Below are 26,041 nucleotides of genomic sequence, written 5' to 3'. Positions count from 1 at the left end.
AATTCTCTCCTGTGTGGTTATAAGCAGCTTACAGCAAAACAGAGGGAAACTCAAAAGTCCCCTTATCAACTTCCCCATAAAGAATAAAAACATTTAAACTAAGATTTTACAGCCAATCTCCTAATTTCATGGGTTTCACTTCAACAACATTGGAAAGCTTGCAGCTACATTATGTCATATGTGAGAAAGTATTTATCACAGATAAGACATGAAATCAGAATCACTTCTCTTTATTTGAAAACAGTTTCACTTTTTTTTCAGTTGTCTGTAAATATAATGGGTTAAAGAATTTGACAGTACAGAGAATGGTTAAATCACCAAAAAGTTGGAGATAGTATTGAGCTGGTGCTCAGTTTAGGTTTATACAGGACAATAAAATGCATCACCTAGAAAGCACACACACATGTGAGGAGAGATGAAGTTCCCACAAAAGCCCGCACTGAAGTGACAGAGGCTCTGAAAATCATAATGGAGTATGAACAGACTAAGATCAAAATGTAACTTCAGAGGATTTCTTTTTAATGCACAGAGGAACCAATGGTTCAATAGAGGCAGGAGCTGTGACTCCTGTCTGCCTGCTGTAGTGCCTGCCCAGAATGACAGGATCTGAGGAGTCAGGTCTGGATTCTCTGCAGTTCACAAAGAATTTCATCTAATGGATGACATTTAAAATTTGATGGGTCTAAAGGCAAACATCTCAAATCCATTATCTGATTTACTGAAGGTATGAGTATCTGTATGCCCTGTTAAACTAAGAGGATTTGCAATACTTAGCTAATCTGGAAAGGACATATATTTAGTCTGAATGTTGTTCACATCTACAATAAGCTCTTCATATAATTGAATCTATTATCTCATTTCAAGTATCCAAAAATATGTCAATGAGACACAAAAATGCAATTTTTGTATGCAATTATATATTCCATCTCATAACATATATACAGAGATAGGTGCATTCAACCATCTTATTAATGAGAAGGCCTTTATTTTCAAAACTTTTCATTCAAAACCTCAGTGATACCATTGTGAATGCCCTTGATATATGGTCATGATGATATAAAGACTTAATATAATCCATTTTGGACCCTTAACTTGCTCAGTAAAATGCAAATCTCCATACAGTGATATAACTTTTCCATGTGCTGTTGATTAAAGTTACTAAACAAAAAAAATATATAATAAGTAATTTTGCTCTTCAAAAACTAATTGTTAATTTTGTCTCAGTTCTCATAGTATGCTTTTATACATATATATTTTAATAAAATCCATTCCTAAACACACATCTATATAAATACCCAGTCCATTTATGTTAGCATAAAATGGAGAAAATTAAGGAAAAAAATGTTGCACTATTTTCAAATCTTTCAACAGAGCAAAAAAATGTATATAAGGAACACACATAACACAGTAATTATAACACTGATATCAACACAAGGCTAAGTACAATTATAACAACCTGAAACCATCCAACAAAGCTGGCAACAACTCAGTCCTCACAGAAGAGATTGATAAGAACTCTGGCCTTGCTTGCAATGAGATGTATGACAAGCACTGACCTTTTAAATTAGGATGCGGTCAAGGCCACAATAACAACCAAGGCTGAGTTATACAAATAAATGTATGTTCATGTCTTCCATAATACATTTAAGTGGCAATGATAGTGCATTAAGCATTGTTAAACAATATTCAGCATATAAAACTGTGCTTTAAGATAGATGAAATTACACAGCTCTCTTCCCAAAGATGCATTAATTTAAAACCAGGGCTGCAAAGTTAAAAGTGTCCACTTTATGTAAAAAACATTTTTTGTTACATGTTCTGTTACAGAGAGTAGCTTTGTAACAGAACATGTAACCCTCGTGACTCAAGTTGCAGTGACCATTATCAGCAGTCTAGGGCAAGATCTTTTAGGGACAAAGGTCCCTCCTCTCTTTTCCTACCTATCCCAGGGGCTGCCCACACAGCTTCTGTCCCTGCACAGTGGCATTTCTACCCACACAGGGTAGTTCTCCTGGTGGCAGCAGGGATCCCTCAGGAATGGCACAGATCAAAGCTGCCATCAAATTACAGAGAGCAGATCATGGGGCCATCCAGGGCACTGGATTTTTAGGGAGACCCAACCAGTTCAGATGACAGAAGATCTACCAATGACAGGGACATACCTATCTGACGGTCTAGAGCCACAAACCCTTTGGGTTGATAAAGAGATAGTTAACAAGGAGATTATTAAAGGATATTAAAAAAGACCACTATTTTATTAAAATAAATGTGGATTGTTTTTGTTTTTTTTTTTCCAGATTAGGCTCTGTGTTTAACCAAGAAGTTTCAAGTTCACCTGGGAACTTGGCAGGCACAAGGCCCTCCAAAAGTCTGTGGTTCTCATAGTGCAGCACTAATTAGAAATAGATAAGATTAAATGACCTTGCCTGCTTTATGTGTAAATGTACTTGGCACAGATGACAGACAATCCAGTAACTGTGTATATCAAAATTCAGAATGATAAAAAACATTCAGTGTCTCTGGGAGATGTCCTTGAAAACTATTTTTACTTCCATCTTTGTGTTTATGTTGCTATGGTGAACAGAACATATAGCAGCATGTCTTTTAAAAATTGCCAGCAGGTGCATGTATTAACTCAAGCAACATGTAATAAGAAAATCCCATCCCCTTCTGTACCTTTCTATGGTGTATATGTAGGAAGTTGAGCAGAATGGAACAATGATTTCTGTTTTGTGTTAGGAGCAGCAGAAGGAAAATTTTCAGTATGGCAGAAACAAACCACTAAGCCCTGAAATTCTGCTTGAGGTATTTATGCTGTGAGCTATAAATATGGTTTTTATAAATATTTTTTACTAACCAAAATGACTTAATTTAATTTTAAAATCTTATATCATAAATTTTTAATTTCAAATATATCAGGAGATTAAAGCTAGTCAGTAAAAAAAGTTAAAAATTAAAAAATGTTAAAGTTAGAGCCTAAACCTTAGCAAAAAATACTGGTGTTTTATTAAATCCTTTGCAGATTTGATATATAAAATGGATATTAACTACACAGGTAAAGAGAAATTACCTGTGGAGACACTTTCCTAAAAGTTTTTATAATAATAATTTTGGTTTCCTCTCTGAAACAGATTGTGGGATAGGAGAAACTGCAATTTAGCTTCTAAGGTTTTTATCTACTGCAATACTCTGTTAGATATTGCCTAATAGCTTGCATAAAATATCTTAAAATAGATGCTTGAAATGGATGAATAATAGAAAGAATTATTACAATACTTCTCTTTCTCATTAATGTGTTGAGTAATTCTACATAATTTACAGACTGATATAAACTTTACAGTGTTTGTATTGAATAAAGTCTGTTATTCAGTTTTTTTCAGGTAATATTAATATGCTATGGTCAAAGTTAAAGCAATTAAAAATTTTCCTCAAGTATTTTAGACTATTTAAAAGTTAGTATGGCTTTGAGAAGGTCAAGGACTTGAGTACAGGGATAAGAAATAAGTATCTTAAAAAAAAAAATTATTTTCTATAGAGACAAGACCTGCATACCAACAAACAGCAGAAAACACCCGGGCAAAAAAAAAACCCAGATCTTCTGAGCCTTTAGTTGTCAGGCCATGTATAAATATGTTGTTAGGACTCCTGGAGTCTTTCCTCTATGAAAATCATGTAATTATTTACTTTTCACAAATTTGTGCATGTAATTAAAGCTATACACAGACAAGTCAGGTAGTGTATATATTATGACCCAGTTAGCTGTTATCTTTAGAAAATAAAGTATATTTTTATTTGACTCCTAAATATTTAAAGTACAATTTGCTCAGCTGCTCTCTCAACACCAGTTTCCTGGATCCATCACTCAAATAGATCCAGGATGACTGGAGATGAATGTATTTGTGAATGGAATTTGTCACTTCCCATTTTCAGCACCAATTATTGTATTGAATATGATGAAATAAAGCATCACTTTTGTCCCTCAAGTATCTTTGTGGGCTTTTTTGGATCACTGGTGTGCTTCCACAAGCAGGACTGGCAAGCAGCTGTAGTGTTTTCCATGGATTTAAAATGCTATTTTAAAAAATTGGATTGTTCACTCCCATGGCATTTAGGGCTACAGAGCTGTGGTTTTGTTATTGAAGGGGTGGGTGTGTCTGTTAATCAAGATGTGACTAGGCAAAAATACGAGATGTGGAACAAATTACAACAAAGTCCCCCAAAGTCTGGAACTGGTACAAGGTAAGCCTCAGCAGACCTAACACAATCCAGAAAAGCACAGAATACAGAGGCTCAGCTTTGGTACAAAACAGAAAAATCAGCCCCAAAAGAATCCTCATTGGTATAAAAGTGTCATAGCAACACCAAGGGCCTTAAATATTAGCAGACACACTGTAATTCCATGCAATTCTGCATGTCCAGATACGTATTTATGCACTTTGACTGGAATTAATACCAGCAGGATTAAAATGGATTAATTAAATTTCATGTTATTTTTTATCTTTTTTTCCATGCAGCATCAGGCCTATAGTATTGCCCTTTAAAGCCTCTTGTACCTCACTATTTGAAATATAAACATATAAAAAGGGCCACATAATAGTAAAAAAAGAGAAAAGCTATGATGCCTGAGAAAGTAATCCAGAAATAAACAAATGCAAAAATCCCTTCCATAAAGCTTTGACTCAGCTTACAGAACCAGTGAATTTTAGAAATGGCTCAATGTTGCAACATTTAGGCAATTATTTAAACCCTCACATTGTGTCATTCAAATGGCCTTGAGCAGAAATGTTATGCTGCTTAATAGACAGTGTCATCTCATTCCAGCACTATCACTTTTTGTGTCTGCTAAGCTGCCTGATGCTGTTGAACACTCGCAGGCAGTCAAGTACTTTGTTTACGGGCAGGACAAACACAGTGGGGCAAAAAGTCCAGCACTGCTGCATTGCTCAAGTACAGAGAAATGACCTTCACCTGATGGGCCTCAGAAAGCAGAAAGGGATGGGCCAGGCTCCCCCAGGTACACTCAGAGCCAGCGTGATGTTGTGCTCCATGGAATGAGATCTGCCTCCCACCCAGGGAGGAGACTGAAGGTATCTGTCACAGGTAACTGGACTCCTGTGCCACAAGCCATTAACAATCTGGGAGGAATTGGAGTTGGTGAGGTTTACAGGACCATTTTTATAATATAGTAGTGGGTTTCTGAGGCACTGAGCTCCTCTGAATATCCTCAGAGCTGCCAGATTTCCATCAGCATCCATTACTTCCAGTGCAAACTCCATGTTCATTTATACTTCCTTAAAGTAACCAATAGTCCCCCATCACATCAGCACTTCATTCCCTATCCTCAACCATCCCATCAGCTTGGTAATGAGAAATGCAAACTACTTATCACCTTGTAGCACACACTTCTCCAAGGATGGGTTTTTCCTCTCTTTCTATCCAAACCAGGTCAGAGTTGGCTGCTGTCTTGAGGCTCAGAGGCTTCTCTGTATGCAAAGCCTTTTGTTTATGTAGGCTGCACAACCCATCTCCCTCAGCTGAAAGCACTCTTTTCAACAATGGCCCACGTACAGTTGCACTTTGCACTGCTGTGGTTTGGAACCAACAGCTTACAGATGGAGAAGACTGAAAAGACACTGATGAATGTATCTAAGTATTTTCCTACATGTGTATTATAAACCAATTCTGCATTTTTTTTGGTGTCATTGGTATTTAATAATACATCTGGATCTGTTTTGAGAGGTTGTCTTAAGAGAGCCCATCATTTTAGACTAACATGTTAAAGTAGTACAACACACTCCTTAAAAAAAGAGGGTTATAGCTCTTTAAAACTGAAATAACTGTGAAGTGCTGAAATGGATGAGATCATTGCTTTATCCTTTCCAAGCATTGTGATCTTGAAATGCTGGAGTACACGATGGAAAAATAAAATTGTAAGTCTAATAGACTATGGGCAACATTTTTTTTAAAGTACTTATCTAAAATAAAACATTTGGTTACCTATGTATTTAACAAAAGAGCAGCTCCTATAAAAGCAACAATAAGCTTCAAAACTAAGATTAATACATTAAGCTCAATTAGTCACTTTGAGCTCATTTGCATGATCTGTAGAAGGGGAGTAAACACAGATACCATTTGTTTGAATAAGAGAAAATAGAAAGGTCAATGTTCTGACCCAGAATTTAGGAAATTATTCCATTCCTAAGGTAATCAGTCTGTCATCCAAATAATTCCCTTCTTGTTCATTACAAGAAAGTATAATAAAAGCCAAGTTGACTGTCTGAAGTTGCTATGGCATTTTGATATACAACAATTTGGCCCATGACCTTCAGTAGTTAAGTTCCCAAGTCTTCAAGAGTGCAAGCTTTTCTCATAGACAGTTTTCCCAAGAATGTTGCTGAAATCTCTCATTTGGAAACCAAACAGTAGCTGATATGGGTAACAGAAGGTTTCAACTACACCCAGCCCCAATCTACCCCAAAAAGCTAAAGTATCCCTGTGATGAGCTAGCACATCATCTTCCCCACATCAAACTGAAAGCATCTGCTCATAAAAAAAAGTTATATTATTTATTCAATTTCAGAGGAAGTTTGATGTTTTCCAATACAAGAAAAGAGAAGCCTATATCCTGATGTTGTTCTCAGTGACTTCATACACAGACATGGTGGCTCTTTGGCTATTCTCACCTTGGCCTCGTGTACATGGCACTGCTGAGCAACAATAACTCACCACCCTCACCTGCTTCAGAGGAAGCTGAGAGATTCTACTGTTGTCATCACACAGTTCCCACTTTTTTGGGAACACAAACAAGTTGTTCACTGTCTTTATAATGGAATTTTCAGGCAAAAATTACAGTTTTTGCCTCATATTTAAAGGATCCTAATTTAGGATATGTAATTCATTAAAAAGCAGCACTAATTCATTCAATTATGTTAATCAAGATAAGCACATATATTTAAATAATTGTATCACATTACTGGATCAGTTTGAATAGGGTTTAAAAGATCAATTAGGACATGCATCTCAATACAGAACTGTCTCAGCTAATGTAAGTGTCAGAGTGGTACTACTGTAAAGCAGGCATGTCTTTCTTTTACTGTGAAAAGACATATGTTATTTTATGAAAATAACTAAACACAGTGATATGGCTTCAGAGAAAATAGGATTTACAAGGTTACATCTTCCATTTTTTATTGTTAGTATGTATTTTATTCTGGTTTTCCTAGAAAATTTCAGATCAATGGATACTGCCTTTGATACTAATCCAAGCAGTAACTCCTAGAGTCAAGGGTCTAACCACAGAGCAAATGATGCTGTCTGCACCCATGACAGATGGCTGATGAAGTTTAGAACTGAAGTAAACATCAATGAACCAAAAATGGGGATCACAGCAAGGGCACAAGTATAGAGGCAGAGCACCCTGCCTCCGTTTTGGTCTGCTCCCAACCCACCCAGGAACAGCAGGAGCCAGCCAAACTTCCCAGCTCTGGCAGGCCATGCACACTCACCCATGGCTGCTCAAAACTGTAAGTGCGTCTCCTGTCCTCCACGTCCTCGTCTTGCTTTGCCTGCTGGAACTCCTGTCGCAGGCGCTGTATCCGGTCGTGATTGTTGGGGGTCGATCTGTTGCTAAAAGAGGAAGGATGGAAAGGATCAATATACTTGGGAACTGCCACCTGGGACTGGGACTGGGACTGCTACTGCAGTGCAGGACTACAGACATGAAAATAATTGAAAAGCATTTAGTCCAAAGATCTTTAGGTTTTCAAAAATTATTAATGCTGTTTGTATTATAAATTTCACATGTTGCAAGGACAAGACAAATAAGAATATTTCTAAAAAATTATCATAAATTGTTGGCAACTTTTCAGTATATGTAGAGAATGAAGAAGAATAGATATAGTAGTGTTAGACTTAACATAAAGAGAAATTAAAAGTCCTAACGATCTCTGCTACTGAATAAACAAGAAAGATACTCTTCCCCGATCAATAAACTGTAGTACTATCTGATCTTTATTCACATCAAATTAATTACGTCTGGAGGCTCTACCTATATAAAATTTGGTTATTTTCCCCAATCAATAAGAGCCTGTCATCCCCTAGTTCTGTTTTTAACAAGTCTTTTAAATTGATCAGTCTGAAAGCATTAAAAGGCTTGGGGGCCAGTAAAAAGCCATCCATTTGACAGGGCCATAGGCAGGAATGGATCTGGGCAGCAGATGAGAGCTGACTTCACTTGGCCCCACAGACACTGATGGTGGGGAGGGCTCAGTCCCAGAGGTACTGATAGAAACCAGCACACCCAGAACCTTCAATCCTTCAAAACCATCAATTTTTCCACAATGCCCAGTAATCCATGCTCAACGGCACAGGTGTACATGAAACCATAATGAAATATGCACAGAAATGGCTTATTTCATGAAGAAGGAGGAAAGTGGGTATTTATTAATCTTGTTGACATTTTTCCAGCTGTGCAGTTCCTACCTGACCCTACAACCCCCCTCTTTCAAACATGTTAATGTGGGAACCACAGAAAGCCTGACAAACAAATATGCTCTATCAAGACTAACCAGAAGCATTTTAATCTATTCTTGTGAGCTTGTGCTTGCATTTCATTGTTTACTTCAAAAGAGCTGATGAGGAATAGACAGCTATTACTTTGTTTCAAAAGAGAAATCTGTAGAGAGACAACGGAAAGCAATTCCATAGATTTCCTTTCTTGGACACAGGGTACAATAAAACACAGAGAATTTATATCCTGTGTCTTCTTTTGTATGAAAAGAGACAATTCCAGAGTCCATTTGTGACTGTTTTCCATGTCTTTTGGGACTGGTAGGTGCAGGGGATTGGAGGTTGTAGACGTTTGAGACATTACCTCCCACTCTTTTCAGTGCCAATAAATAGAGTTTATCAGTGCTTGGTTGGCCAGACAGAAAAATTAGTATGGTTCTGGCAAAGGCTAATTTTTGAAGTGGTTCAGGTTGATTTATTTTTAGAATTTATTTGAAACCCAAGGCAAAGAAAAGGAAGGAATTTAGAGAAGTGTTTTCTTTCATGATTTTTTTAAACCCAAATGGGAGCTTTAGGAAATGCTTTATTTGTAGGGTAAGTCAATTTCTATGTGCAAATTACCGTTTTGAAAAGTACAATTAAAAGAAAGCTTAATTTAGAACAGGTGGAAATGAAACACTGGTATTTTCAAGATTTCCACTCCATTGTAGGTGTGTTCCTAATTTTATTTCCTTAATTCAGCTTCATTTTGTGAAACAGCTTATCTCCACTTACAGTTTTATTTTATGTAAATTTATTCCTTATTGTCAAATTCAGCCCAGCCTTACTATACAACCACTTGTTTTTTTCCCATGCATTGCTATACACTTCACATTGTAAAGGGATTCATCACAATCCAATATAAGACAAGACACTTCTAAATGGTCTGTTGATTTTTAAAACTGGTATTGTTAATCCAACAAACAAGTAGTCCACTGCTTTCTATACAGACAAATGTTTCCTACATGATAAATTGCACTTAAAAAAGCAAAAATACAGTAAAAATTAAAATTTCAGGCATAAGAATGTATGTTTGAAAAAGTCATTGAATTTCTGTGCAAAAATTACTAGAAAAATGCCATCCATAGACCCCTTGTAGTAGTCAAGATGAGGGGTAAATAATCAATGTTCTGTAATCAAGGTTGTTTCAGATTTTAGGGATCACAGTGCAGAAGTGACACTGAAGCAGTTTATCCAATGGCAAACAGAAGGTAAACTCCAAAAGTACTGCACTACACCTTCTAAATTATACAGGATGCACTGCACCAGCCCCAAAATGGGCTACTGGAAGGGTTATTAGAGATCTGAGGCTTCTGTATATTTTGTGATAATTATTCATTAAAACAATTACCTTATCAGAGGAATAGCAATAAAATGAATGCATAGTGTCCATGCCATGAAGCCAAAATGTCTCTTTTCCCAAACAGCAAATGCATGAACTTGACACTCTCTACACTGCAGAGACGAGTAACAAAGGACAAGGAGGATCCTGGAATTTATGATCAAATTGTCTCCAGACCTAAGAACTTATTTTAATGCCAAAAAACCCTTACAAAAAATGAAAAGAAAAAAGAAGTCAAGGTGATTTAAGAAAACTTATTCAAACTTATTAAAAGTTTGATAATGGCAGAGAAGATAAATCTTTTAGCAGTATTTCTATTTTATCTGAAAAGCAAGGGACACGACTCAGATTTAGAAAACTGCAAAAGAAAGAACTATTTCACAGAAGAAAAAAGAGCAAAATTAGAAAAAGGCATTTCTGTATCTCCTCAAACTTTTTCGATCTCAAAAAGTCTCCAAGAAACAGAAAGTGAGATCAAGTCAGTGGGTTAATAATAAAAATAAAAAATATTTTTATTTAGAAGAGGAAAAGGCAGACAGCTAAGGAGGCACTAAGACACATTTCTTAAAAGATTATTTGAGGGCTTAGACAATATCTTAGATTCACCACCTTTGGTTTCCATTTTCATTTCAACCTTGTTCTGATTCTATAGGTTAAACTATAGCTGCCTTAATCTTCTCACCATTGAGGGCTTGCACATGTCTGTCCTGGCCTGCCATGCTGTCACCTCTTTCTTTTCGTGCCTTTCTTCATCCAGTTACTCTTATCATCAGTGCTTTTTTGCTGATTTTGATGTCTCCCACTGCACTAACTCTGCACTCAGGGAACACTTGGTACACCCACTTGGTATCTCTTTCAACTCCCAATTAGTACTTCTAGAAGGAGGAAAATGTAAAAATTATCATCACAAGGGAAAACTGTCACCAATAAAATTTTGGAGTCAACAGCACAAACCTAACTTTATTCCTTTTCAGATCCTGAGATGTTCTGCTTTATCCAAAAATCTTTATGTAAGTCACATCATTATCCCTTGGGGCAGAGCTAAACAAATCTTATCCCATGTGAAGTGTTCTTAGCCAGTCTAAAGCAAAATAAATTTTGACTTATTGGATGAATTGACCCAAGAAAGATAGGGTCATATCAACAGACTACTAGGATGCAGGCTGCAGGTGTTCTGGCTGCTTAAATTCCCATTGTGGGTGTATGGGGCAAGTCCTCAAAAGTTCAATTAAATGTGCCATGTTTTGTTTGAGTCCTTCATTCAAATTCACTGAAAATCTGAAGGCAGATCCACCTCAAAGAATTCAGGACTATTAGCAGGAATAGTCTATTTCATTTACCTTGAAATCTATCCAAAGTTTATTGAAGATTTAACCTATGCTAGCTTTAAAATTTTTAGCAAAACTGGAATTACAAATCTCTACAGTAACCACAGCTTGCCCAGACAGCCTTCCCTTATGCCTACTTAATAACAGGGTGGCTGTGAATTTACAGAAGACAATTAGCACCTCCTAGCATCACATACCAGTGATGTTCTTCTATCAAAGTGCTCTCAATGTTAAATGTTCTTAAAATAAATAAAATTCAAGGAAAGGCTTTTAGGGCCAAAGTTTACTCGGGTTGCAAAGCATCTGTGCTTTCTTGTATCAGAGCTCTACTTGGCACCCCATTGCCTTCCATCTGCAGATGGCACATTTCACAATCAGTTGTTTTTTGAGTGCTGCTTCAAAACACACCACCAGCAGCACAGATTAAAAATGCAATGGTAAGCAAGACTTAGATAGGCCAGGGCTGTCATATATTTCCAGGAACAAGCAGTTGCAGCAATGGCCATCAGGGTCTCAGATCATTAAGCAATGTCTCAGTGTGATGTCATGCACTGATGTGCAGAGCTGTATTCCTTTCAAAACAGTCAGATTTTCAGTGTGATAAAGTAGATACAAACATGCCACTGAACAGGCATGACTGAAGCTTTGGGAAACAATTTATTGGCCTGAAAAAGCATGGAAAAGGGTCTTAACAACACCACCAGGCAGTTGCAACTTGACTAGAATAACCAAAAGGTTAGTAAACAAACAGTGTTCTTTACACCTTGAAATCTTCTATCACACAGTTGAGCTGCCGGGGCCTCGCTGGCCTGACCGGCTGCTTAGATCTCTGGATAGCAGTAATAAAACACAGATGGGTTCTTATTTGCTTCAAGCTGGCAAATAACTATCACCCATTTGTATGATATAAATTCCTTTTCATTTGAACAGATTACCTGTGTCATATTAAAAATTAAGGTCTGAATTTGTATCTACCTCTGTTTACACACAGAGAGGAGCAGGAAACAAATTTATTTCCATCACACTGAAGATTGACAATGTGGCCACACCATGGCTGGTGGCACACATCCTTACCAAAGTACAGGACTAACTGAATGCCTAAAAATTTGCCCCTTTCTTCATCACTTGAGCAGGATGAAACAGCCCAACAGAAAGCAGAGTGGTGATAATCTAATATAAAAACTTCTGCTACATTTACTGGAACTTGAGCACCCTCTCTCCACAGTGCTTCACCCCAAGCAGATGAATTTGTCTGTTTCAGATGGCCCTTGAGGGTGAATAAGCAGAAACTGTCAGGTTATTTCAAAAAGTCATGGGCATAAAATAAAATGAAAGTGTGCCCTTTACCAGCCTTAAAGTTACCACCACGTCCCAATGCACAGCCTGCTGGTTTGTTCACTTGAAGCAGATTTGTTAATTATCAGTGACACAGAAGACTGTGCCCACACAGCGCAGGGCGGTGAGGGCTGAGCAGCAGCACAGTTTGTACCATCTCCTTCCTGCCACCAGCTTGCCAGAGCAGGTTGGTCTTTTCCTATTTTGTTCTGTGGTTTATTTTTTGACATCTAAATGCCACTCCTCAGGCTAAAGTTAGTGTAACCAATTTGGCTGGTCCTCTCCTTCCATAGTGCCCTACATATGGTCCTTCTCTGAGACATCAGGGAATAGATTTTTCATGAACACATGGATATTAACACATACAGACATGGTACACAAACAGGAGCAACCATGGACAGTGCCTTATAAAAGAGCTGTTACATGATTACAGAATTGCTACAGTCATCTGAGGAAAAAAATTAGCTGAGCAAGAGATCAAATTTGTTAGACTACAAATGTACTGTGGTTGTAACCTGGAAAGAGGCATAAAAAGCCTTATTCCACACTATTTTTGTTTTTCTTAACTGTCAAAGAATTTATTGGGAATAAGGCATAAAAAGGTAGGGGAGAGGTGTTAAAATCCAAAAAATGTATGAATTACAAAACTGCAAATAAAAATAGTTTCTCTGCACAAGCTTCATTAAGTTTTATCAGCTAGTATCTTGGGTTTTTACACTCAAACCACAGGTCATAAATTCACAGTAAATCCCCCATATGTTCACCAAACACCTGAATTAAATTTCTCTTCTAGTTGTAAGAAACGAAATGTGCAGCTCAAATTAATTATGCATGCAAAGTTAGTTTCTAACAAGGGCAGCTTCTTGCATGCTGAAGGATATACATTCTACCAGAATTTTCTCCTCCAGATCTCTTTCAATTTTGGCTTATTTCTACTGTTCACAGAGTTATAAAACTCATCCTCTTTTGCCATTTTGTATTTGCTAAATGAACACCGAGCATTATATATCCTTTAAAGTCTGCAGATTTTAAAGGCAACTAAATTCAGGGATTGGCTTAATGTGACAGGCAAGACATAGCATGTTACCTTAGACATACCTATACATTTCAGCATAGTAATTCCATCAAAACAGGATTTAAACTTTAGGATTTATGTCAATATGTATGCATGGGAAATCAGCTCATTGGGAATTTTAGTGTCATTCCAGTTTACCTTCACAGTGGAAGTTCATCAACTGCAATACCATGAAGTACATAAGTCTCCAAATGCACTCACTTTCTTCTTCAGTGAATAAAATTCACTGAATAAAAAGGAAATAATTCAAAATTAAAATATACACCTCTCTCCTCCAGATTAAAAAGGTAACCTCAAATGCTCAAAATTCAGCACTTGCTTCTGATGTGATGGCCGTAAACAACGTGGAAAGGTGGGGCTGATGGGGAGGTCACTTCACCACAACAGTCTCTTCAAACTTTCCAGACTAGATTTCACTTTGAGTTCCTCTGTGGCCCTTCTGTAGCAGGGTCATCATTTTACAACCAGTGAAATACGAAGAATGCACCCAAGACCCTTTTATTGCCACCATCACTCTTCCTTATTAGGCTGTCAGAGCCTGCACACCGGAGACTGAAACCCAGTCTTACTTTTCAGTGAAATTCTTCTACTAAAAGGAAAAGCAGAGATTTTAGGAGCTTGCTATAAACATCTGAAAACAGATACTCAGCTACTGGGTTATCACACAGTCTAAGCCTTACTTTAGAGCTGTTAGATTCTGCAGATATAAGCCAAGCCAATTTTCAGCCACACACAACCTGTTACAGCTGTTTTCATAAGGTATTGCACTTTCTGAGTTAGAAAAAAACCCCAAAAAACAAAAAAGGAAAAGAAAAAAGAGAATGCCACAAAACCTAAAAGAAAACATAAGACATCTCATTGTGAATTTCTTATGAGAATGTTAAAGAAATAGCAGAAATACACAGGGAAAGATTTAATGAATTATGAAAATAAGAAAACGAAAAAAATACTAGTGATCAAGCAAGGGAGAAATATGCAGTTTTGATTAAAAAAAAAAAAAACCCAAATTACTTCAAAGTCAGGTGGTGAGAAATGGGCTCTGACCTAAGCATCTTCCTATCCTAATTGGAACAGACAGTGATGGCTCCGGCGCTGTTAGGTCTGATGAACACCCACAATTGGACATCACAGGCTTCTCTGTGCCAATGTGAGAGTTGCCTGGCACAGCAATACAAAGACATTTAACAAAGACCACAGAGAAGAAATCCCCTCCTGGACCTAGCTGGCCATTCCTGTGCCAGCAGAAGGGATCATCCAGAAGATCCCTAGCAGGCTTCAGGCCATGTCAGCCTTTGTTTCCATTTAAGCTAATCCAGCTGCTTTGCTAGAAGCTGTTTAGAGAGAGCTCCCTCTGATCTCTCAGGATGAGACACAGGGCAGAAGCCTTCAGCAGAGGGGCAGCAGAAGCAGCTAGGGAGCAGTCACTTCTTAAAGCACAGCAGGATTTGCAAAAAGGAACATCTGTTCATGGCCAGCAGCACCTGTGAGGTGTGAATGTTGTGACGTAGGAACAGCCCAGCTCCCTCCAGCACATCTTACACCACTCGCCACTCTGTGCTGACACCGTGCTCTACGCTCTAAAATCTGATTCAGAGCCCAACTCTAGCCGGCAATGATGGGTCTAACAACATTGAAAAATAGAAAAAAAAAGAAAAAATAAACCCTGATTGCACCATTTGAAGGACAAACCTATTAAAATTATTCAAATTATTCAAATTTTTCAAATTTCCAAATTTGAAAACAGATTTGGAAAAAAGGGTTTATTTAAATAATGCACCATTGAAAAATATAGTGTAAAAGGCGAAATTAAACTCTGTTTCAATGAAAAACCTCACTTTAAAAGTATTTAGATCTTGCTTAATGCATTGACATAAGTTATACTGGAAACCCAAAAAATATTTTATGTTGTTTATTTCTCTTTAATTGGAGAAAACACTTAGTAAACAGTACCAGGGTGTTGCAACTAACAAAACAAAATAGAATGTTTTTGACTCTTGTGAACTTACCCTTAATAAAAATGACATCTTGTTTTAAAGTATTCATGAAACTACAGTATTAAGCAATACATTGCCAGACAAACACTGATCTATGGACTAAGACATCTCTTTAAAATGCCTTTAAAATGCCTGAACATTAAAAAAAATAATACCTTACACGAAGTTCACATGTCTTCCCCTGTCCTTACCAGCCTTTAACATAATTATAGTATAATTATTTCTGTACTTTGACAGAGGGGCTATTGCCTTATAAATCTTCAAATAATATTTTGATTGGTTTTACATTATATCTTACTTTAACTATAGGTTAATTTCAAACTGCAGAATGAGAAATTTTCCATTAAAAACAAACAAACAAAAATGCCTTGGCCTAAAGATACCAAATCTAGGTGAAAGTTGAGGAGACTCCCTTTGGTAGCAGTAGATTAGAAACTGTATAAAACACAGAAAATTGTGGGATCATTGTTTTATTTTTCAAACTAGATAACTTGCAATCTGTAAACTAAACTTTATATCAGAACTTACTGTTAAGCATTTCATCATTCAGTGCCTGTGCACACAATATGAATCAACCAAGAAAAAAATAAAATCAAAGCTAAGATTGATTACTTGAATTGATGCCTAAATTCACCCGACTGTTGCGTTCTTATGAAGTTTATCACTAAGATTTACACTGATTAGCATAAAAACTAATTAAGATTTTTAAATTAAATATTGTATGCATATGGAGAGTAGAAAAAAATCTCAGCATTATACCTTGCAAAACAAATGATTTCTGGATAAATCCTTTCAGCATTGTACTTTAAAAATGAAGATTTTAGTAAATAGATGTTTTAATCATGGTTTGCCACCACATTTCTTGATTGACTTTAAAACTATAAATTGCTGTGAAATTACAGTTGCATTTAAAAAATAATCAATTCCAGATAAGGATAGAAAAAAACAGCAATTACCTTTTATTCAAAAATTCACTTGGTTATTTAGCGAGTTAAGTGGAACTCAGCTTTTACTACTTGAGATATTTTGAAGTTATTTAACTTATTTTTCCTCTTGGAAACGCTAAATATGCCTTTTCCTCAGGAATTCTTTTCCAGATGTATTATGCAGGATGCCCAGTAATTGCTGAGGGTTTTGCTATGATTTGAAACACTGGATTAGAAATCCTGAATTCTAATATTTCCTGCCATTGGGCTGTTTAGTCTCAACCCAAGTGCAGATTTCAGAAACCCAAAAGCATGTATCTCTCATACTGCAGACAAAATACAACATTGACTTGTAACACCAATATTTTGCCATGACAATTAGCCTGATAAAGGTTATAGTAAAGGTAATTTATTTACCAGGAGAAGATAAGAATGTAATCTTTTTGCAACAAATGTAATCATTTAAAAGGCAAGTATGTAGTTCAAACTACTCACCTGGACCCTTTCTACAGGAAATACAGAGAAATAAGTTATTCTAGAGGGCAATCACAGTACCTGTCTTTGGATGCAATTATTACTCTCAAGAGCTCATTACTTTTTTCATTGACAAAGAAGAGTAGAGGGACAAGCTCAGGACAGTTTTAGACAATTGTATTAGGGCAGATGAATCCACTCTAGATGACTAAATTGTGCTCAAGGTAGGTAGAAAATGAATCATTCTAAGAAATCTGGTATTAGGAATGCCTGGTAGGAGGTGATGGTCAACTGGCATAACAGTATAACACTTTAATCTTTTGGCAGAAAAACTCATTAGAACAAAATCAAGTTGCTCAGCCTCTCCATGTTTGCATTCACATAACCACATATGGACAGGAGCCTTTTTTAAAGCCCTGTATAAAGTTCATACAATAAACAGATCTCATTTACCTTAGTATAATTTTAAGGTTTCTTTACAGAGTACACTATGCTACTGTTTGTAATTCTCTTTTATGAAAAAGAAAAAAAAAAACAAAACCCCTTAAATTTCTTAGTTTCTGAAGCATATAGAAGTGTATAGGCATGCCTGAGATAAGCCAAGGACTGCAACACAACAGTTTTTGTGGTCAAGGTCTCATCAGTATGACTAATTTGTATTTCAATTTTTACATTACTTCAGTAAATGCTATGCAAATAGTATAAGGTTTTCTTGGGTAACATAATTGCCATATGCTTTTTAGTAAACAGGAAGAAATGAAACATACATAGTAAGCAATTCCACTTAGCACATCAAATTTATTTTGCATGATATTGGCAGTACAAAGTTACAATAGTATTATTTCTCGTTGTTATTCTTGTAGTCTTAGGTTGATAACGTTTCATTTTGACACCATAATGGTGTCTCTGGGGATTTTGATGACAATGTGTTTTGACATCCTGTTAAAAATATATCCAAACTGATATCACTTTATTTTGTCATCATTACCTAGTTGGATTTCTAAGATACTGCTTTTTTCTGACATCTTTAATCAGAAATATTTCAGTCCAAGTGGCAAGTACTGAAAAAAAAAGTTCTGCAGATATCAAACATGACTGTGTGGCACAACACTACTGCTGCTCAAACTTGCACTGGCCAGATACCCCAAAATGTAACAGACTAGTCACACAGCTCAGGGCCTCAGATCATAAAACATGAAAATGCCTTTTCTTCTACAGCATGATAATAATATAATAAATTGTACTGTAATTCTATTTCAGATGCTTGAGGCAGGAGGCCCAGCAGCAAAAACGCTGCTGTAAACCAGAACCTTCTGCTGCCGTTGGAGTGTCTGACGTGCACTCGCTTCATGGGTCCCTGTATAGAAACCAGAAATATTTCCTGAACGCTATTAAAAAAGTGAGAGCTCTAATTTGTGAGCTTTGCTGAAATGGAAATTGCTACATATGTGATTCTAACTAAAGAACAGCAATGCCAGTTCCTGTACAGAGCTCTAAAATGCATCTCTGGGCTTGAGCTTTAGCTACTGCAAACCCACTCAAAACCCACTGTCTAGACCCACTGAATCCAACAGAGCTTTCAGAATTTATGGACATGAGATCTGACCAAGATTTTGGGGGAAGAAATAATGAATAATTTTCAGCTCTAAGCTTCTTATTACCAGTATGAAATTCAGGGATTAATTCTGAAACAATTTGCTATAGAAAATATCTGGTAAGCTCTCCCTGGCTGCCAGAAAGATGCACATCATACCAATTGGAACATGTCCACTTACAGCTATATCATTCAGTTTCTTCTTTTTGTTATTTACTATTTCTTCATTCTTTCTCTACAATGAATTACAGAGCAACTCCAGGGAAATCAACACATTACATGTACTGAGAAGTATATTTATTCAGCACAGCAGCTAAAGTTCTACTTACTAAAATGATTGCTGATAAAATCTCGAATTTTAAGCATTAATGCATAAGATTTTACTGCCATTCAAATCTGATCAAAGAGATTAAAGAACATTTTCTTTTCCCTGCACTCTCCTAAACCATAATACTTAACAGAAATTGCTTGTATTATCTTATTTCAGAGAGCAGGCTAGAACTGAGACAATCCCTTGATCCCAGTTCATGAATAAAGCATTTAATGGACTGCACTTGTCAAAGGACACACTAAGCATTTGATCTATGCAGTAAACAAATATCTATGAAAAGCAACCCCCCCCCCCAAAAAAATTGCCATCGCAACTCATTATTTAAGATATTTTCCTTCCCTCCTCTCTTGTTTCAGGATTAAGACTCTGAAGTCATTGATGAGATGACAGAATAGCATTGAGATAAAAACAGTTTTTCAAACAACTGATGGCAACAATTTATATTCCAGGAAAATAGCTAATCAGGCCACCTATAGTTCATATACAACCACTCTCCAATAGGAGGAATTAGTTGTTACAACACTAGAAAATGTGTAATTATTAAACAAGTGACAGAAGACTAAGTTGTACCCTGACATTCCAACACTCTCCACATCTTTTTTAAGAGTTTCCTTTGGGAATTTCCAGCAAAGGAGAACTTCTGCCAGCAGAAGAAAATTAAACTAAAAAACTGTGAGCCTACATAACTATGAACCCAACTGACCTGAAGAATTTGACACATATCTACAAAATCCTCTTTCATGCTCTCAGAAGACAAGATGAAATATTATAAGCAAGTAACTGAAGCTATTACCATAAGCAATACTGCACAGCCAGTTCCATTTAAATGCGAATTATAGACTTGTTTCTACTGGCATCGACCGTTCCTCACTAGGCAAAACCCTAGTAGGCTGAAATGTCTGAGAGAAACATATACAAGACTATGTCAATTTTAACAAATACATTTATTTTAAAAAAGTATTAAAACTATTTTTTCTACTACATTTTTTCTACCTCAATTTTAAAACTCAGTGTAGCTTCTTCAATTATCTTAAAAATAAGAATTGCAATTAATTTCTTAAAAATCTTTTTCAATACAATGAGGCTTATTAATGCAATGAGCTGTTAAATGACGGACTAATGAAACATCAGCACAAAACTGCACTGGTATTTAAGAATAATCTTGGAAATAAGCTCATAATGTAGTACTGCCTTTGTAATTCAAGGGTTATATTGTATCAGGTCACACTATTTTTTTTTTCATGTGTGACTGCCATGAGAGAGAAGCAGTACCAGACATTGTACATCATTTGTGTAAGCTCCAGCCTTCTTTACTTCTCCCATAAAAATGGTAAGAGAAACTCCATGAGTATCTACTGTAATTTTCAAAAAAAACTAAGGCAAGACATAGCTTCCAGAGAGCAGTTTATGTTGCTATGCTGCTAGCTCAGATTAAGTTCAGTTCCCACGAATTTTCCCATTTGAGCTACACAGTAATTTGCTTTCCAGGGAAACCAAAACCAGGAATTAGAGTCTATGTAAGGAAAGAATGATAAATACCCATAGTAAGGAGGACTCACAAAGATCTGATTTTGCTGCACTTTTGCTATTTACTTTTTATTATTTTTGCCAGATTTCTGCATCATTAAGCATTACTCAAATAGCAGGACCCCTATCTGCAGCAGACACTGCACAGACTGCCTACAACCAGACCTTAGCCAAAGATTTCACAGTTTAAGAACAGATTTGCTCTTGCACAATGGAGGCACACACACATTTGTGAAATGTTCATTTCCCCCAGAACAAATGCATACAGTGAGGGCTCAGCTCAGTGACTGACTGACTGCAAAAGGAGCCAAGCTATACAGGACTACCCTGGAGACACCTAAAACCAGATGAATTAGATATTAGAGCAGGCTGCTGAAGTCAGAATACCTGAATTTAGTACTTAGAAATGAGACTTGAAGAAATTCTGTGGGATTTAGGTGTCATCCAAACTAATGGAGATGGTCACGTCAAAGTTGCTCACTAGGTCAGGAGCTGACTAGCACACAAGATGGTGATGGTATCTACCCTGATTATGAAAAGAGCTGGCAGAAAAAAACTGTGAGTGAGGTAACTTCAAACTCATTTTTCCTACGTTGAAGTTGAGTAGATGCTTTTTACAATCCATCATGATTGATAAAAAGGAGACAGTTCAATCCCTTCCTGTCTTCACAGTAGGCAAAACTTACTTCAGCCACCCCTACACACATGGGAAGGGAGGTCAAGGAAGTCACAGCACCTGGGAATTTACTTCATTTGCATCATTTTTAATGCCACTCTGATTAAGAGACAATGTAGAAGTATAAGCAACTCCCAGAAACCATTCTGGGCATTTTTTAAATCAAATGATACTTCCCTTTGTTGTGTACAGCTGAATGCTTCTTTTCCAGCTGTAAAAGCTGGTACTGAGAGAACAATACAACTCTTTAACTCATGGTACTTACTTAAAACAAACCAAATGGCATGTCATATTGTAGCTATGGCTCTATTATTAGTGACCAATTCCTGTTGCACTTTTCCAGTTACATCACTCCTAGTAAATTACTTGATATAGACCAGGCATAAAATGAGCAGAAAACAAAACTTTGGCCATTTTAATTTAAATTCTCATAATGGCAGGTCAAATTTATGTGAACTCCTTGGTGAATTGGTTCCTTTATTAGTACCCAGTTTAATTCAAATCAGAGTCTTCTACAGAAGATTAATTAAATATTAATCAAAAGTCCAGGGCAGTCTAAGCTTCTGTTCCATTAACCTAAATGTGACTCAACACAGAACCACAATGCCTTTTCTTCCCCCTGCTCTGTTTTAAAGAAGGCTTTTAGTTTTTTTCTCATTGTGGTGCAACTCCTTGTAAATGCAGACATGCTATTCGCAATGTATGTTTAAAGGTCATGATTCTTTTTCCTTTTCCAATTAAAGCTGCTCTTAATCACAATTATGCTTTCATGAAACAATTAACAGAAGTCAAAACTTCTTTCCATCAATATGTTTAAGACACGTACAGTGTATACCCCCTATTACCACTGGTGTCACTGAACTAATTATGTGATGTTAAGGTTCACCTTCTTGGGTGTAAATTTTGGGTTGAGTTGACACTAAAAAGAAACATCAAGGAGATAAAACTTGTTCCACAGAAATGGAACAGCTGTGTATATAAATTTATTGCAGCTTAATGTTCTCACACATAAAGCAATTAGAGCTTTCTGACAGACAGACTTGCTAAGTATAGTGTGGAGCATATAGTAATATGCAGTTACAGGCACAACATACTTAAGAGTGATCATATATATTCTGTAGAGTAATATCAATTTCTCAAGTCTTCCAATTCTAGATGTGTCCTTAATTAACATAAACGCATGCTTATAACCATGTGAAATTTTCCTTTTCTGAGGAGGAACCTTTTCATGCCACGTCATTTTATTCAGAGACACCTCTTGTGCTTAATTTGGCTTCTCCTTCTGCAGGAATAGATACAGCCTAGGGCTGGTTCCTTTAGGTGGGCAATTGTTTCAAGGCAATAATGCTGTCATGAGACTGCTTAAAAGAAGATCCAAAAGTAAAACCATATACATGGTGTTTGGGATAAGTACTTTTATTTCTGGAACCATAAAATATGAACTCATGGAACAAGCTGAGTTCATCTAGCATCATTTCCTCTCATCATCTGCTCCCAGCTAGCTGTCGTTGCCTTCAAACAGATTCCAGGATATTTTTCCTTCCTATCTTTCCTATAGGACAATTATATTTAACTTAAGCTAAGGATTGTGGTTTTAAGGCTATTGATCAGCAAGACTAGCAATGGAAACTGAGCATTATGAACCAGTTGTGATCCCAACTAATGGTATTTGATACATTTTTGTAGCATATTGGAAGCTTGAGAAATATTAGATCTTAGACAAGGATACATGGGTAATTGAGATGATAATCTTCCAGCTGATGGGCTAAGTGGTTAGACTAAATGGAGTTTTTCAAAAGATAGTCCTGAAAAAAACCTCAGAATTTCACTATGTGTAGGGGTACAGACGTTGGTTTCTACAGGATCAAATTAAGTGACAGAAGATTATTACTATAAAATAATCCCATTATTTTATTTAGGCTAAGATTCTCAAAACTGTTTAAGAAAATTGCAGTGTGTTTCACTCTTTCTTTGAACTGATGTTGAAGTTCTGCTCTCTGAGCAGAATGTTCCTGTCCCAACCTTTGAGCCACAAAGCACTCATGAAATTACAGTTATCCAAATCAAAGAGCTGAACGAAAAATCATGTTATTTCCTCTTTCTTTTCTATTCTTTTCTTCAAATGGGCTTGCTTTCAGGTAGATCAGTGCCCTGATCCCTCTGTGAGCTCTACCACAGTCAGGGACATACAATATGGGGCAGAGAAAAAGGCAGGAGTATGGCTTTTTCACTGGAAATTTGTCCCTAGGGTGTCCTGCACTAATTGTGTATTAACACAAGAAGTATTTAGATCCTCAGGCAGCCTTAAGGAAACCAGGGTAAGGTAGAAGAGGAACCTAAGAAAGTACCTCTGCAATGAGAGTCTGGAAATCCACTTACTCACATGAGGAAGACAAATCAGTGGTGAGATGCTCAGAGTCCTTCTCAAATTGAAACATTAAGAGCTGAAGCAAAAATTTATGAACAAAGAAGATAGGCAGGCATGTACTTTTTACCCATTTTATAGCTCAAAGGGATGTGGTCATCCTCTGCCAAAAAAGCAGCATGAAACCCCCTCTAAAATGAGGGAAACTGCACAACTATACAGGTGACAACTTAAGCTTTGATGGTGCTGCTATCGTTAGACCATCAGAAATGCGTAAGTGGTGCCAAGACACCCAGCATTTTCATTTCACTGTCTTTTCTGCTTTTGTCTTTGAGATATGACATGGGTCAGTGAATCTGACCACAGTGCATAAGCCAGGAATTCTTAACTCTCACCACTTTGGAAAAGCAATTCTTAACCTGTCTCTGCTGCAGGTGCAGAAAACACTATCTGAAAAATTCAACAATATTTAACTTCAGCAAAGCACTGACTAGTGCTTCTGGAAGAATCCTGAAGATAAAAAAAGTCAACAACCTAACAAACTATTCTCCATTTTGGAATCTTTGCAGCATACTAATTGAAGGTAACTGGCAAATAAAAAAAATGTTATTTTTAGTACTGTTGTTAAAAACAAAATTTGAGCTACTACTGAAATTTAAATCCCTTATAAAAAGACTCTTCCCAGTAATTAAACATTTGTGCAGTTCCAGACTATTTCGTTCAGGGAATAATTTATTCTTAACAAACTTTAAAAGAACACCCTATCTCCTATTTCTTTCATTATATACTTAAAAACCTAAATTATGGAGCAGTGGTGGGGTTTTTTTCTGTTTCTATTTTTTTTTTTGGAAAACCATCACCTATCTACCACACTAAATAGATTCCTTTCCACTGTGCTGACAGCTGTTTCCCAGGTAACCAACCTAGCTAGAAGTTGACTTCAAGCAGTGCAGGGGAACCAGTACTCACATCCCTTCATTTACATGTTTTGAGGAGCCCTTTTTAACAGCTGCAGTGTCCCCAGTGCCCCCAGCAGTCAACAGGAGCTGGGAGTATCCAGGAAGTAATTGAATAAAGCTCATCAGCAGTCAAAAATACCAGCTAAGGGCAATTTTATATACAGAACAGTAAATGCCATTGGCAGTTGGAAATTAAAACTATCCTCAGTGGTAAACCAGCAGGATTAGACTTCACACGAGCTGTCACTTTTCACGGGTTCTGCCTGATTCCTCCCTTCTCCATAAGGGAACTGGGAGAAAAGCTGCAGGCGTTCTGTTGCTTCCTTCTATAATCAGGAGTCATTGTCCCCTCAACTTCTGAAAGCAGCTGTTTAATACACCTTATTTCAGAAGTCAGATTTCATCTGTGGTCAGCCAGCATTCTCCTGGATTTCATGGTGACTGAAGTACGTGCAATTCCAGTAATTTTTTTGTCCACCTGCACTTTGGTGCTGTGTATTAATTGAAAACTGAATTACTCTGTAAGGCACTGGCTACATTTGAAAGTATCTGTTACACTTCTCTGTTGTTCTGGTTCAGGCAATTACTTTTTAGATCCACAGCATCCAATGCTGCAGTGTAGAGAGCTGACAGAAAAGATTATATATTGAACAATTGAACAGTGCACTAAAGGAGCAGGATTTACCCAATAAGCATACAGTTTTTATTTCCCTAAGATAATGAAAAAGCTGTATCTTTGGGAAATTCAGTGCCAGATGTAAGTGGGTAGTATTGCTGATCAGTCAGCTCCTAATAATGCTTGTTAAGGAAACTCTACTGAGCTTAGGTAGGTTTATTTTTATGAAGAGAGGAATACACTTCTTTCAGTTCTCCCACCCCCTGAGAGACTCCCCTTTTATTATGCTGCAGTATGGGGTTACAGATCCAACAAATGGGATGATCTCAACAATTATGTAGGAAATGCACAATGCCATACATGAATGAGCATATGCACACCTGGCCTGTCACATGAAGACAGCTGAAAGTCTTGAACAATTATTGCGCTCTGTTTTAAAATAAAATCAGGCTTTGGCATGTGGAACACAAAGTTATTTGCTCACATTGTGCTCAACTGTTCAGATATTCAGTCATCCAAGAATTTCCTATTCACAATTTCATTTCAGACACTGCTTTTTTTCCAATGTTAACACAATGGTCCCTTACAGTTAGCTGCAATTTTATGTTCTTGTTCTCCTAGTTTGGATTTGACTGCTGTCCAAATAGACCTGCTTTGAAAATTGACATTGTCTTCTCCCTTTAATACTCCATGAAAGACAGACCGACCACTTTGCACAGTAAAACAAATGTCATCACAACTATTCCAGTTTCAGCTAGAAAGACTCAATGGTGCCTCTTATCCAAATAAGCATATCTAGCAAATAATCTACCACGCTCTCAAATTCCTGCTTTGCCACAAGCTCTGAGGTCAGACCTCCTCAGCCAGGGTCCAAGAAGCAAACAGTGATGAATGGAACCAGCCTGTTTTATGGTTTCTTAGTGCCTGTGGTGGAAGATACACCAGGACACCC

General features: G+C 36.9%; 1 protein-coding gene across 23 annotated transcripts in view; it reads right to left on the bottom strand.

Moving 5' to 3' along the window:
• The window catches only part of PARD3 (par-3 family cell polarity regulator), a 487,425-nt gene that overhangs the window by 7,550 nt on the left and 453,834 nt on the right, over positions 1-26,041 (bottom strand). For 22 of the 23 annotated variants that reach the window (XM_053935684.1, XM_053935553.1, XM_053935704.1 and 19 more), the window contains one exon: positions 7,506-7,626. In XM_053935684.1, coding sequence (XP_053791659.1) covers positions 7,506-7,626 — 121 coding nt within the window. Of the gene's footprint in view, positions 1-7,505; positions 7,627-10,571; positions 10,765-26,041 lie in introns of those variants that run through there. The other variant, XR_008429410.1, reaches the window with a different exon arrangement.

The sequence above is a fragment of the Vidua chalybeata genome, chromosome 1, assembly GCF_026979565.1.
Source record: "Vidua chalybeata isolate OUT-0048 chromosome 1, bVidCha1 merged haplotype, whole genome shotgun sequence".
NCBI lineage: Eukaryota > Metazoa > Chordata > Aves > Passeriformes > Viduidae > Vidua > Vidua chalybeata.
The sequence above is the reverse complement of the archived record's forward strand: the minus strand, read 5'-3'. Positions and strand labels throughout refer to the sequence as shown.